At 47.6% G+C, this 12,714-nt stretch overlaps 1 protein-coding gene across 4 annotated transcripts in view; it reads right to left on the reverse strand.

Annotated features, from left to right (window-relative positions):
- Positions 1-11,797, reverse strand: part of DPF3 (double PHD fingers 3) — a 259,890-nt gene extending 248,093 nt beyond the window's left edge. For all 4 annotated transcript variants that reach the window (XR_005363505.1, XR_005363504.1, XM_038545160.1 and 1 more), the window contains exon 1: positions 11,733-11,797. Coding sequence is in view for 2 of the 4 variants with exons in the window: in XM_038545160.1 (XP_038401088.1) it covers positions 11,733-11,764 (32 nt within the window). In the remaining 2 variants the exon portion in view is untranslated. The remainder of the gene's footprint in view (positions 1-11,732) is intronic.
- Positions 11,798-12,714: the final 917 nt, after the last annotated feature.

The raw sequence follows: 12,714 nt of genomic DNA on the forward strand, positions 1-12,714 counted from the left end.
GTTATATCTAAAGACACATAATGTGGTAAAGATCTGACTTGCACCTCCATCCAGCACTGCCAGAAAGTCATCGCCAGACCTCCAACTACAGCTAACTGGGGACCCAGGAAGCAGTTTTTATCCGACTCTACAGGGCAACTTCCTCCCTTATGGAGGCAGCAAGCACAAATGAAGCAAAGGAGATCTTACTTTCTAAAATTCAGATTTTTTTTTTTTATGGAAAGCTCAGAAATTCCTGCAGCTGAGTCAGGTGAGCCTGGGATTCCTAAGACAAAGGCTCTAACCCAAACCATCACACAGACCAACACAGTACCTCTCCCTGTGCAGGTGGTACGAAACACTTGGGTAGATGGGGCCTTCTTAGAACCCACCATCTCTTCTCCAGAAAGGTCTTGGGGGCTGTGGAAAGGGGCAAATAAATACATCAGTCTGGAAGAGATTCAGGAAAAGCAAATGCGGAAGTCAAACAACAACAAATAAGGCGGATATAAATCCAGATAAAATATTAAAATCATTAAAGGGCTGCTGCTCCCTGAAGATTGGGAAAAATGAAGAGAGTTAATTAAAAGCAATCTCCATGCACTGCTGAGCCAGCCGGCCCTGATAAATCAACAGCTGGGGCTGCTGTGGAGGGCAGTCAAGGGGCTTGGGGGGTGGGGGGTGCCGTCCAGGGAGGGGGGCTGCTGCAGAAACACCAGTGACGTCAAATTGAGCACAGCGACTTAAGTTTCGTGTCTGTTAAATATTTAATGGCCACTGAATAAAGTTGTCCTTCGATGGGGAGAAAATGATTGGTGAACAAAGAGGGAAGAAGATATGGATGAAGAGGTATTGTTTGTTTGATTCAAAACATACTTGGAACTGTGATGTCAGCCTCTTCTCTCTTGCTCCAAATGCAGAGGGTTTAGCTTTTTCTCTCTACCTGACCGCAGAGATATCTGTGTCTTCTCGGGTCTCTCTTCAAAACCCTGGGTCCTGTTTGTCTAGGGGGGCTGAGGAAGGTAGTATGAAGTCAGGGAAAGGAAAAGAGAGAGGGCAGAGGGGAAAGGCCTAAAAAATTCTCATTGTTGACTTTCAGCACCAAAAACAAAAAACAACAAACAACAACAAACAAAACAAAGAAAAACAGACTTTTAGCACAAAACAAAAACGTCAGCAAAAACGATAGGAACTTTCTTTTTTCTTGCTTGCTTTCTCTCTTTTATCCCCCCTCTTTCTTTCTCAACATCTCTTCTTCCCTCTTTTTTCTACAGTCCGATAAAGTTTTTGTTTTTTATCTTCAACAAAAAAACAGCTCAGAATTTTCAGGCTCAATCTAAGTAAAAAAGCAGCGAATTCCAAAGTGTTAGGAGAACAGCAGCCCTTCTCTATTCTAAGGGAACCCTCCAGCTCTTCCTTGATGGAAATATAATCAAGAGAAATGATTGGGGGAAAGTGTTTTTTCTCCTCCATAGAATTGGGATTGGAAGGGGAGTGTGTGCATGGGGAAACATAAGGAATTATGCATTTGGATATGCATTTTAATTAGGTGGACAGAAGCAGCCGCCTGTTAATTTTTCTTGCTTGTTTCCACTTAGCATTCATCACAGGCAGAACCACCATAGAGCGCTCCCACGATAATAGATGGTTCTGCATTGGCTAAGTCCTCAGGGAAAATAATTAGCAGGAGAGAATATATTCTCTCCACTCCCACTACCCCATCCACCCTGCCCTCCCCCATCCCCAGCACCACACTGCTTCCCCTCTCTGGCCCCCACCCCCAATCCATAGTAGTTTCACTAGGAGAAGCCTAGGGGAGCACTCAGCCTCCTGGCTTACAGACACTTACTTTGCCCTGCCAGAGAACCAGAGTCTGGAAGGAGAAACAGAGACTGGTGGCCTTCCTTGGAATGGAAGGTCCTAGATACAGGGAGGGAGGCTACTCTGCTCTGAGTTCTGAGGGGCAGGCTGGCAATCCATGTTGGCGAGGACAGGATGAAGAAAGCCCCAAAGAGGGTGAGACAGTTCTCACTGAGCTCACTGGCAGCAGACAAAGACATGTAAAGAGTTGTTAGTTGAAGAAAATGGGAGCCCAGATGACTTTTTTTTTCTTAATTTGCTTTTTATAAAGTAAAGGAATGTTAGCTGCATGGCACGGCAAGCTTGAATCTGAAGGCTGGCAATCAAGATGGAACTCTCTAGAGTTTTGACCCCCACCACGATGTACTCCATGGTCTGCTTTTACATAAAGACCCAATTCAGGCAGCTGATCTCCTCTGTCAGTAGCACACCCTCCTCACTGACCAGCAGATTGAAGCTTCGGCCCCACCTCCACCACTTCCTAGAGTTGTCTTGATAGAAGGAGCCAGGGGCTGCAAGATGACTGAGGCCCAAGTTTCAGGAAACCTGTTCCCTCTGCCCCCCAAGCTTCTGTGTCCTCTGATTTAGCGGATGGACTAAGTTCAGGCCTGACAATGGGAAGTGAAATGAGGGCTTCCCCTGAGCTCATAATTCTCACCTATTTCAAACCCAGACCAATGGGAAAAATTCCAATGAGATCCTAGGGCTATTTACACACAGCTGGATGAGTGAGGCTTTGCATTTCCTCAGAAACAATGATCTGGCTTGATATGTAATGCCATGCTCATTTCATTTATTTGAGTTGTAATATATTAAAATAATGTTTAATATATGAGGTATGGTTGACTCTGAGAAGGCCTCAGTCAGCTACCTGAAACTGTGCCGTTCTCCTAGTAACACCTCCTATTTACACTTTACACCTTTGGAAATGTTTTCACATCCATTATTTCATTCAGACACCTTTAAGGCCAAGCAGGGTTGGGTGCAGGGATGGGAAGAGAAAAGAGATCTCACAAGCTTGTCTTGGCTCGGGAAGATGCTAAGTCTGATTTACTAACTCATGCCTTTTAAGCTGTCCCATCCTCCCACGTGCTCCCTCGGCTCTTCTTTTGCCAAATGAAACTTCCACCTGGCCCAGGAAACAAACCAAGTCTTCACTCCAAGACTCACCGGGTAACTACTACTGCTACAGCTGCTGGAGCTTCCCCAAGCCCAAACCTTGACACCCCATGTGCCCTCCTGGTGAGGTAGAGACAAGGGGAAGGCAATCCATGGGGCTAGGGATGAAAGAGAGTCTTTGGGTTCTCAAAGGATTTACCCCTCAAAAAATAATGGTATTCCAACAGGGGGCAGAGGGTGGGAGACAAGGATATTGAATTTCACAGTTCTATTAGTATTTTTCCCTAAGTTAATAAGGTGAGGGTTGCCTGTACTATCTAGAAATGTAGTTCTTGAACTATAAAGAGTCTAAAAATGAAGGGGTCTAGACAAATACCCAAGAGAATTGAAAACAGGGACTCAGAGAGCTACCTATACACCCATTTTCATAACAGCATTACTCATAATAGCTAAAGATGGAAATAAGCCAAGTGTCCCTCATTGGGTGAGTAGATAAAGAAAATGTGGTATGTACATACAATGGAACATAATTCAGCCATTAAAAGGAAAGAAATTCTTGGGGTGCCTGGGTGGTGCAGTCAGTTAAGCGTCTGACCCTTGGTTTCAGCTCAGGTCCTAATTTCAGGGTAGTAAGATCAAGCCCCACTTCAGGCTCCCTGCTAAGTGCAGAGTCTGCTAAAGTTTCTCTCCCCCTCTCTGTCTGCCTCTCCCCACCCCCTTTTGCATGTGCTCTCTCTAAAATAAATACATAAATCTTTAAAAAAAAAAAAAAGAAGGAAGGAAGGAAGGAAATTCTGATACACGCTACAACCATAGATGAACCATGAGGACATGATGTTAAGTGAAATAAACATCACAAAAGGACAAATAATTGTGTGATTCCACTTACATGAGGCGCTTAGAATAGGCAAATGAATAGAGACAGGAAGCAGACTGATTATTACAAGGGACTGGGGGGTGGGGGAGATGGGAAGTTGTGTTTAATAGGTACAGAGTTTCTGCTTGGGATGGTAGAAAAATGCTAGAGCTGGATTGTATCAATGGTTGCACAACATAATGAAGGCACTTAATGTCACTGAAGTGTACACTTTAGAATGGCTACAATGGCCCATTTACATGTTACAAGTGTTAAATATACATGTTATATATATATATATTACCACAATTAGAAAAAATTAAGGGGCTGCCTCTGTCTGCTGGAGGTCGGGATAACCATTTTGTTTTTTTTTTTTTTTTTAAAAAAAGATTTTATTTATTTATTCATGAGAGACACACATAGAGAGGCAGAGACACAGGAGGAGGAGGGAGAAGCAGGCTCCCTGTGAGGAGCCCGACCTGGGACTCGATCCTGGGAACTCCAGGATCACGCCCTGGACCTAAGGCAGGCGCTAAACCGCTGAGCCACCAGGACTGCTCCACCATTTTGGTTTTTCTTGTATTTTGCCCGAGAATCACTATTTGGGCTTCCATGAATTCTCTGATGAGTTTTGCAACCCCCTCTTCCTCCTTTAGGCTTGTAGGAAATTGCCAAGGGAGCGTTCAACCAAAAGAAAGCCTGATAATAACCCCCCCAGAGGAATCTGGGATATTCTGGAGGCATGTCACTGGAAGAGAGGCAATGAATTCCAATTTAGACACTGCTAATACCCACCAGGGTACAGCCAGCCTCTGTATGTCTGGTAGTCACCTCCATTCCCTTGGCAGTAACACGGTATAGGAGAGGAAGGTTCGTGAGACATCAGTACAGATCCACCTACTTTGGCTCACTAAACAGACAGGTATCTACTGCTGCCTAAATGGAAGTGAAATAAGCAGTTTACTTCCACATTAATTGGGATGGGTCTATAGGGGAGGAGAGGGCAGGTCCAGGAAGATTGTCGATAAATGAAATCCAGAGGAGAAAAATCTTTTGCTTGCCCACCCTCCCCCTCCACACATTTAAAGAAAAGAAGTGAAGGAGCATGGAGACAGGTATTCTCAGTAATCCCAGTCTTTTCTACAACCAAAAGCTTGATCTGAGTGCTAATAAATAGCAAAACAGGCCAAATAGTCTTCCCACTTCTCTCTCCCCTCTCCATCCTCTGGTTGGGGATGCTAATGAGAAGAATATTCAAAAAGGAGAATCAGAAGAAAAGTCCATGTTCTAAATCGCCTACCACCTGGTCCTCAGCCTCTGGCCGTGAGAAGGGAGAGGAGTGCCATCCCAGTTAGAACCCCAACTGGTAGCACAATGTGACAGGACTGGACCCAAGGAGGTGAAACTAATGAAGATTCCTCAGTCTTAACAAATCCCCCTTAGAAACACACTTTACAGAACAAGGAAGAATTTGAACTTTGGCCCCAAACTGCCCCCTGCCACCCAATTGACCATAGCAAGAGCCACCAAGTTATTGACATGAAAGGAATTCCCACAATCAAGGTGCATCACCTTCATCTTAAAGACAAGGGCTTTGCAGTTCAGAGAAGCTCTGTGTCCCAGAGGGAATTGTGAGTTGGTGGTACAAATGGAAGCAGCAGTGCTCAAGGCTCTGGATTTTTCTCTCGGAGCTTTTTCTCCTCCATGACTCTGAAGTCCTCATAGCTACAAAGAGTAGCAAGTGGTGAGAAATGAACATAGAAGAGAGACACAGTTTGAGATAGAGCCATACTGATGGCAAGGGGAAGTTTGAAGGCTGCAAAACCTCTTCCGGTGGAGCTTCCAGTTGCAATTAATACAAACAGCAGGTTTTCAAAGTGAATAACTACCCGGAAAAACAAAACAAAACAAAACAAAACAAAACAAAACAAAAAAAAAAACGCACTCATTTCACAGCAACCTGAGATGACCACAGTCTCTGGATTTGGTGGGGGAGGAGAGGGTGCAAAGGGGGATTAAACATGTGTCATCATTGTTTCCTAGACTCATATCCAGGGCTGGAGTGGAAGAGGGCTCAGTGTGGGCTATTTGAACCCCGTTATTAGGCATTCTGAGTGCTATCCCCCTCGCCCCTCCCTGCTTCCCAACACAGCCCCTAACTCTGAGCCGTTTCAGGGCTTCTCTCTTCCCTTTCCACCCCCTACACCAATACTATTCACAAACACAACCTCGAAATTCCCAACACAGTCTGCTCCTCTTTTCCCACCCACCCCCACCCAACACCTTCCAACCACTGCTTTTAAAACTCTGATGCAAATCACAGGCTTCAAAAACCTTCCTTGGGTGACAGTTTTACGATTCTAGCTCCATTCATCCATATGGTCTGACAGACTGTGAAACACTAGTAACCGGACCAATAAGAAAAACAAATTAGAAAAACACCACAACACCTCATCTCGCCCCAGTCACTCACGCAACTAAAGAAAACTTTGGAACTTGCAATAGATCATAATATCAGGCTCTCCCACTGTTAAACAATCATCTTTTCAGAGTTCCAGACCACACAGCCGTCTTATCCATTCACCTGCTCCCTTACTGCCACCCCACCTCACCCCACCCCACCCTCAGGCCATGTTTTATCTTTCTTGTTAAATACCTACATATTTAAAGACTATCTAGAGCTAGGATCATGCTTACATAGGCCCCAGCTGGAAAGAAAGGGTGGCTGCCCAAAAACTATTTCAGCGGTTGTGGCATTTCTTTGGCCAGGGGCTTGCCACATTTGGCTACATCTCTGTCTTCTACTGACTTTCAAAACACTCAAAAACCACAAAAGTTACTTTGCAGAGGTTGGGATGATAAACAGACCTGGATTCTGGTGCATTTTTATGACCCAGCCCCCATCGCCACTACAATCAGCAAGGCTGAACTTGGAAAACAAGTCAGCCTCAGTTTCCTTTCTGTTTCTGGTGCAAAACAAAGCCTGACCATAGCATTCTTTTTTTTTTTTTTTTTTTTTTTGCATTGATCTGAGCAGATGGCTCTGAAACAGCTTTAGACATTATGGTCTTTCTCAGTTGGATCCAAATCCCAGCTCTACCTGCATGATTGCATCAAGACAGAAGAAGATGAGAAGTCTCCAATGAAGTGGCCTCTGAATGCCAGCCCACTTTAGGGCTCTCAGGAGCTCCCATTCTCCTGGCCATCTCTGGGTATCTCCCCAGGTGGTCTGCAAGGCAGGCTGTTTTCAGAGGTTTGCCCTGTGACAACACCTCTGCTTGGGTTCTGGCCGAAATTAATATCTTTTATGGGTGCCTCATCAAAACCAGACATTCTTCCTGTTGAAAAATAATGTGTGCTAATGAAGTTTGGGGAATTCAAGGCTTTTTTTTTTTTTTTTTTTTTTTTTTGAGTGGCAACCAGAAGCAGATGGAGAAGGTGGCTCTTAGGCATCTGTTGGCTTAAAATATCTGAGGGTCCTTTTTCATAAGGGGCTAAAATAATGTCCATAAAAGGCTACAAGTTCACAAAGTCCCAACCTTCATATTCCCCACTTAGTACCTACCCACGTTCCCCCTCTCCAACAGAAAGAGCTAAAAGGAGATTAGAACCAGGAATGCGGCTCTCTCCCACCCCCCTCTTCTCTGATATCTAAACTGAGTGCCACAGCAAGAGTGAGGTCTGGCTTGTAAGTGGCCACAATTGCATAACTTTCACAGGCACTGAAACCACTTTAGATTACAATACAGTGTATCCAGATCATAGGATGTATAAAGAGATGAAGATTTGAAATCCATCTACACACATGACCTGCTGTTTGACCTTGGCTAAGTTAAGTGTGTATTTACTTCTCCCAGAATTGTGTCCTTAATAACAAAACAGAGGTATAGACACATACCTCCAAGCAAGAGAAACTCCTTACAAAACAAAGTTTCAATACAATTACGTATGTTCACAGTTATAAGCATGACGAAATAGTTTGCCGGTCTCATTCTTTTTAAACAAATAGTTACTTGAGGAAAGCCCTGTTGGTTTATATAGAATAATTAAATAATAATAACAGTTATTCTTTTCTAAGCAGGCAGTTATAATAATAGATACATATGTGCATAATCAAGTCTGGCAGAAGGTGGCAGACATTCCCAGTTAAGTGCATACAAACCAGGGTTTTGATAACTTAATAAAAGAGTAAGTTGTTTAAAGTGTTGATAGAGATTTGGGGGAGGGTAGTTTACCTGAACTAGAATACCAAGTAAGATTAGAATTTGTACTAAAAGCATTAGGTGTCCTGGGTATGCAGAAATCAACCAGAATATGTCACGGAACTGACTTCTACACAGATCTTTACCAAATCCATATTCATGTCACCTGCATGGGTTTACCTCACTAAATGGCCCTTATCTTGCTCGTACATGTAAGAAATGAGGGTTACTCCCACATCTAGGCTCAGACAATGTAGCTGCTAAATTAAATAATGTGTAATACCCATTTACACATCATACAAGTCTATCAATGCTTTTAAATTCTATTTGTCCAGATGTGACTGCTTGGTTGTGGGGCCACCCGCCGGGTCCTCTTTGTGATCTGATCAGTCCAGGCGGCTCCTGTTTCTGCCTCTAACACCCTGTTGGGCAGTAATAAGATGTTAAAGGCGCCAACAGAGAGAAGCCAGGCTGTCAGCTTCAGAGGGGAAAGGGGTGAAGGGTACAAGGAGGAGGAATAAGAAAGGGAGTTGAGGGAAGATCAAAGACAAGCAGGAAGAAAGCCAAACTGCGAAGAGAGGAGATGTGGTTCCAGGAGCTTGGGACCCTAAGGAAGACCCCAAAGCAATGAGATTCAAATTGTACCATCCAGTCACCCGAGCTATTGAATTATTAAATGTCCCACGTGGAAAAGCCAGTATAATGAAAAATGGTCCATCCTCAGGGTAGGCAGAGTCCTACAGAGGTGTTGCATGAAACCTGAGCTTGTTTCTCCCCCGCATATTAACCCACCACCACTTTATTCCCCAAAGCTAGAGGAAACCTTTGTGTGACTGGGTTTCTGTAGGGGGCGACCGTGTGGTTGGCTTTTTTTTTTTTTTTTTTAGGAAAGGGAGAGAGAGACTCGGAGGCACACAGAGAAAATGCTAATGTCGTTCAGCTCCGTTTCATTGTCAGGAGGGACACAAGAGGATAAAAACCTAGCTCTCCAAACCATTCTCGCGGCTCCCCTCCTCCCTACACCACCATCCATCCCTTTAGCTGGATGTGTCTCTGCGCTTTGTTCTAATTTATCCCATGCATAATTTATTTACGTGTGTATTGTTTCCTGATCAGCAACTTTTAAAAACAAATGAAATGTAGAAGATGTCTTGCTAAATAAGTTGTTTTCAAAAAATAAAGGCAGATGGTGTGGGTCTCCCAATAACAACGTGTGTGCTCCTGCATTAGGAGTTTAAAAGCCGTCCGGAGCGCAGGAGGTTCGGCTCGTCCGGGAGAGGGGGTGGGTATTGTTTACACCCCCTTTCCTCCAGGGAAAGGGTTTGGGATGCAAAAAGGAGGAGCTAATTAAAAAATGACCACTCAACTCCCGTCTAGAAAAGGCAGGCAGGGATGTTGTGTGTATGCTAGCGCGTGCGCGCGCGCGCGTGTGTATGTGTGTGTGTGTGTGTGTGTGTGTGTGTGTGTGTGTCGACACAGAATTACAAAACATGTCATTGCAACTGTCTCTAATTATTACAAAGTATAAGTTTAATAATTCAGGACTAATTCCACTAAACCAGCCCCCTTCTCTGTTCCCTCCTCCACCTCTAACCCCACCCCACTCAGACACCCTCGCCAAACACGCACCCTTCCGCAGTTCAAAAACAAACAAACAAACAAAAAACCGGAGCCGGCAGGGAAACAAACCCTGGAGCGTTTAGAGATATTGCGCCTGCCGGCGCGTGAGCGGGCTCCAAGGTAACGCTGGTACCGCTTTCCCAGTAGGAAACAAATCTGGCGCACATGTGAAATAGATTTCTCTAACTTGAGTTTACCAGGTGGCATCAGCCTGCCTATGTGATTTCGGCTGGAAATGGGGAAACTGCAAATCAGCTGGAGGTTCGGCTGAAACTCACAGCATCAGCGGTGTGGCTGCGCGAGCGACCGGGGAGCGAGGATGCGGCGAAGTTACGCCCATTTATTCTGCTGTAAAACATTTTCTTTCTTGGCTGAAACGTTGTGGCGTTCCAGTGCAGTGTATCCGAGCTTGCGAGCGAGAACTAAAGCCGGGGGCTGTTCTGTGATCGGCGTCAGCTTCCAGCTTCCTCTTAATCGCAGCTTTAATCGCAGCTTTAATACATGTATATTAAAAAAAAAAAAAAAAACTCCGAACCGGGGACCTTACTACCTTTTCCCCTATTAATGATGGGAGATAAGCTGGTGCAAACACGTCCGATTACCCTCGCGCGTTCCTTTGCGCTAGGAAACACCCCCACACCCCCCGCAGCCTCCCTCCCTCCCCCGGTGCGAACGTGGTTTTCAACTCCAGGAGGAGCCTGGGGTGCCAGCGCGGTGCGCTGAGTTGAAATAACCCGCACGGGCATCGGCCACACAGCCAGGAGAATTTTGCACGAAACGCCCCCCACCTGCATCTCCCCCTCCCCTCGCCCGCGGCTCCCACCCCGGCTGGGAAGTCCTGGTCCCAGAGGCGCGGACCCCGAGCCACGCCGCGCGGCGACCGGGAGTCCCGACCCACGTCGCGCGGCGATGGGGGAGCGAGCTCTCCTCTGCCAATATCATTGCCAATAGCACCCCTTGTAGGGCGACGCTAGTTTTCCGAAGCCTCCAGCGGCTCCGCGATCGCGATCGGACTTGGCGGCTTAACATTTCCATCGACTGGAAGGAAGGAAGGAAGGAAGCCAGGACGAAAAGGAGCAGGAAGGCAGGCAGGCAGGAATTGGCAGTCGGACCCGGGGACTGGTCCCCGCATGTCCTCGCCCAGCCCGCCCCCCTGCGTCCGGGATCTGGGCGTCCGCTCAAAGTCTCCCGGCGGCGGCCAGAGGCACCTGCCCCTCGCTCTGGCCGGGAGCAGAAGCTGCCTCTCCGCCCGCCTCGGTTTTTCACCCAGAGGAGGCAAGAACACCATTCATAAGACCTGCAGCCTCCCTGCCTCCCAATCAACCCCAAGTTAACCCGAGTCGTTAATACACTACACCCAGTTCGCCCGCGAACACACGCAGACACACCGGCGACCGCCCGGAGCGCGGTCACGCTCGGGGGGCTGCCCCGGCAGGAAAGCCCCCGGGCAATCACCTGGGCCCCAGGGCTCCCGGGACCCACTGCTCCCCCTGCGGTCCTCCCAACTCCGGAAGGTTTGCACAAACTCCCCGCGAGCGATCGGAAGGCGTAAAGCGCCCTGCAAACTCCGGAGCTGCCACGGTCCGCTCGCCCCGGCGGACCCAGCAGCCGGGCAGGGGCTGCGGACTCCGGAGGCGCGGGGCGCAGCCAAGTGCACCCAGGCGGCCCCTGCCCGGCGCTCGCCCCCAGCTCGGCCGCCCCCCGCGCCGCGCTCGCCATCCCGCGACGCCGGGCACTCGGGGGACCGTGCAGTCCCCGAGCTGCCCACGACCGCCCGCCTCCCCCCCCCCCCCCCCCCCGTAGAGCGCTCGAGCGCCTGGCTCCCCTGCCGAAAACCCCTCTCCGTGCGTCTTCCAATTAAGCAGAACACAAACGTAACAATTTTCTTCTTGTTAATTGCATCTCTTGACATTTCTGCGCGTTGGGGGTAAAAAAAAAAAGAAGATGAAGAAGTAAGAGCTGAAAGAAAAGAGAAGCCCCGCCGCGGCTGCAGGCGCCTGCAAGCGCAGTGCATTGGCAGCGCTTGGCACGCGGAAGGCGCCTTTTTTTTCATATTGAAACCAGGCGGAATATGTACATTTTTTAGTCTTACTTACGCTTTCAGGGGGTTGTGAATGACAGTCGCCATTTTGCTACAATGTAACAGAATATTGTCTGTCTCAGAGTTCTAAAGGTTCGCTCAGGGGAAGCGGCGAGCCAATCAGAGCACGGGATACCGGCCCGCTGGCCAATGGGCGCTGCTGGTCGCCAGATGGGCGGGGCCTGCACGGTGGTAGTTATTAGGGGAGCTGTCAAAGCCCAGAGGTCACTCCCTTTTGTAGAGCCCGAGAGCAAGCAGGTCTTAAAGGGGCAGTACCGCGAGAGCAGCTCCTTTTCGGATTTGGGAAAGTGGAGACGCACGGGGAAAGTATTCTAGTTTGGTTTGAGTCCCTACTTTCTAAATAATTGCAGAGAGTTTGCGCTCCTGGACAGAAATATTTAAGTATTGCCAACAAACCACTGAACCCCATTCATTAGCTTTTGGCTTTGCTGTTACGTTTTTAATCCCCCAAAGGGCAAATCCCCTCGTTCCCGTGCAAAAGTTGGAAGGCTGCCGTTTCGTCTAACAAATTACTACACGTGCCCAGCAGTTTGCTAATGCTCTAGGTCCAAGGCTTTTTAACATTCTCATTCCTGTAGTGTTTTCTTTATCTCGGCCACCTTCTCTCTCTCTCTCTCTCTCTCTCTCTCTCTCTCTCTCTCTCTCTCGGTTTCTTGGAACTGCTGCCGCCGTTCCCGGCGACTCCAGGACAGCAACTCCCCTCCCCCTGGAATGTCTCAATGTCAGGCTCGCTCCCTCCGGCAGCCAGGGCTTTCGTTACGTAATGCGCGGTGGTCGCTGTGCGCGGTTCCCCACTCCGACCTCTTCCAATCTACACACACACCAGAAACTTCTGAAATGGTCAGATTCCGGCCGGCCGGGGAGCCAAGTGGGACCTGGCGCTCTGACCTTTAGGCTTGGGGACAGAGGAGGTTTAAGGAAACTTTTTGGAAACGCTTTCTGCTACTAGGAAAGAGAGTAACTAGACAGAAGGTGTT

The sequence above is a fragment of the Canis lupus genome, chromosome 8 (genome assembly GCF_011100685.1).
Source record: "Canis lupus familiaris isolate Mischka breed German Shepherd chromosome 8, alternate assembly UU_Cfam_GSD_1.0, whole genome shotgun sequence".
In the NCBI taxonomy this organism is placed as follows: Eukaryota; Metazoa; Chordata; class Mammalia; order Carnivora; family Canidae; genus Canis; species Canis lupus.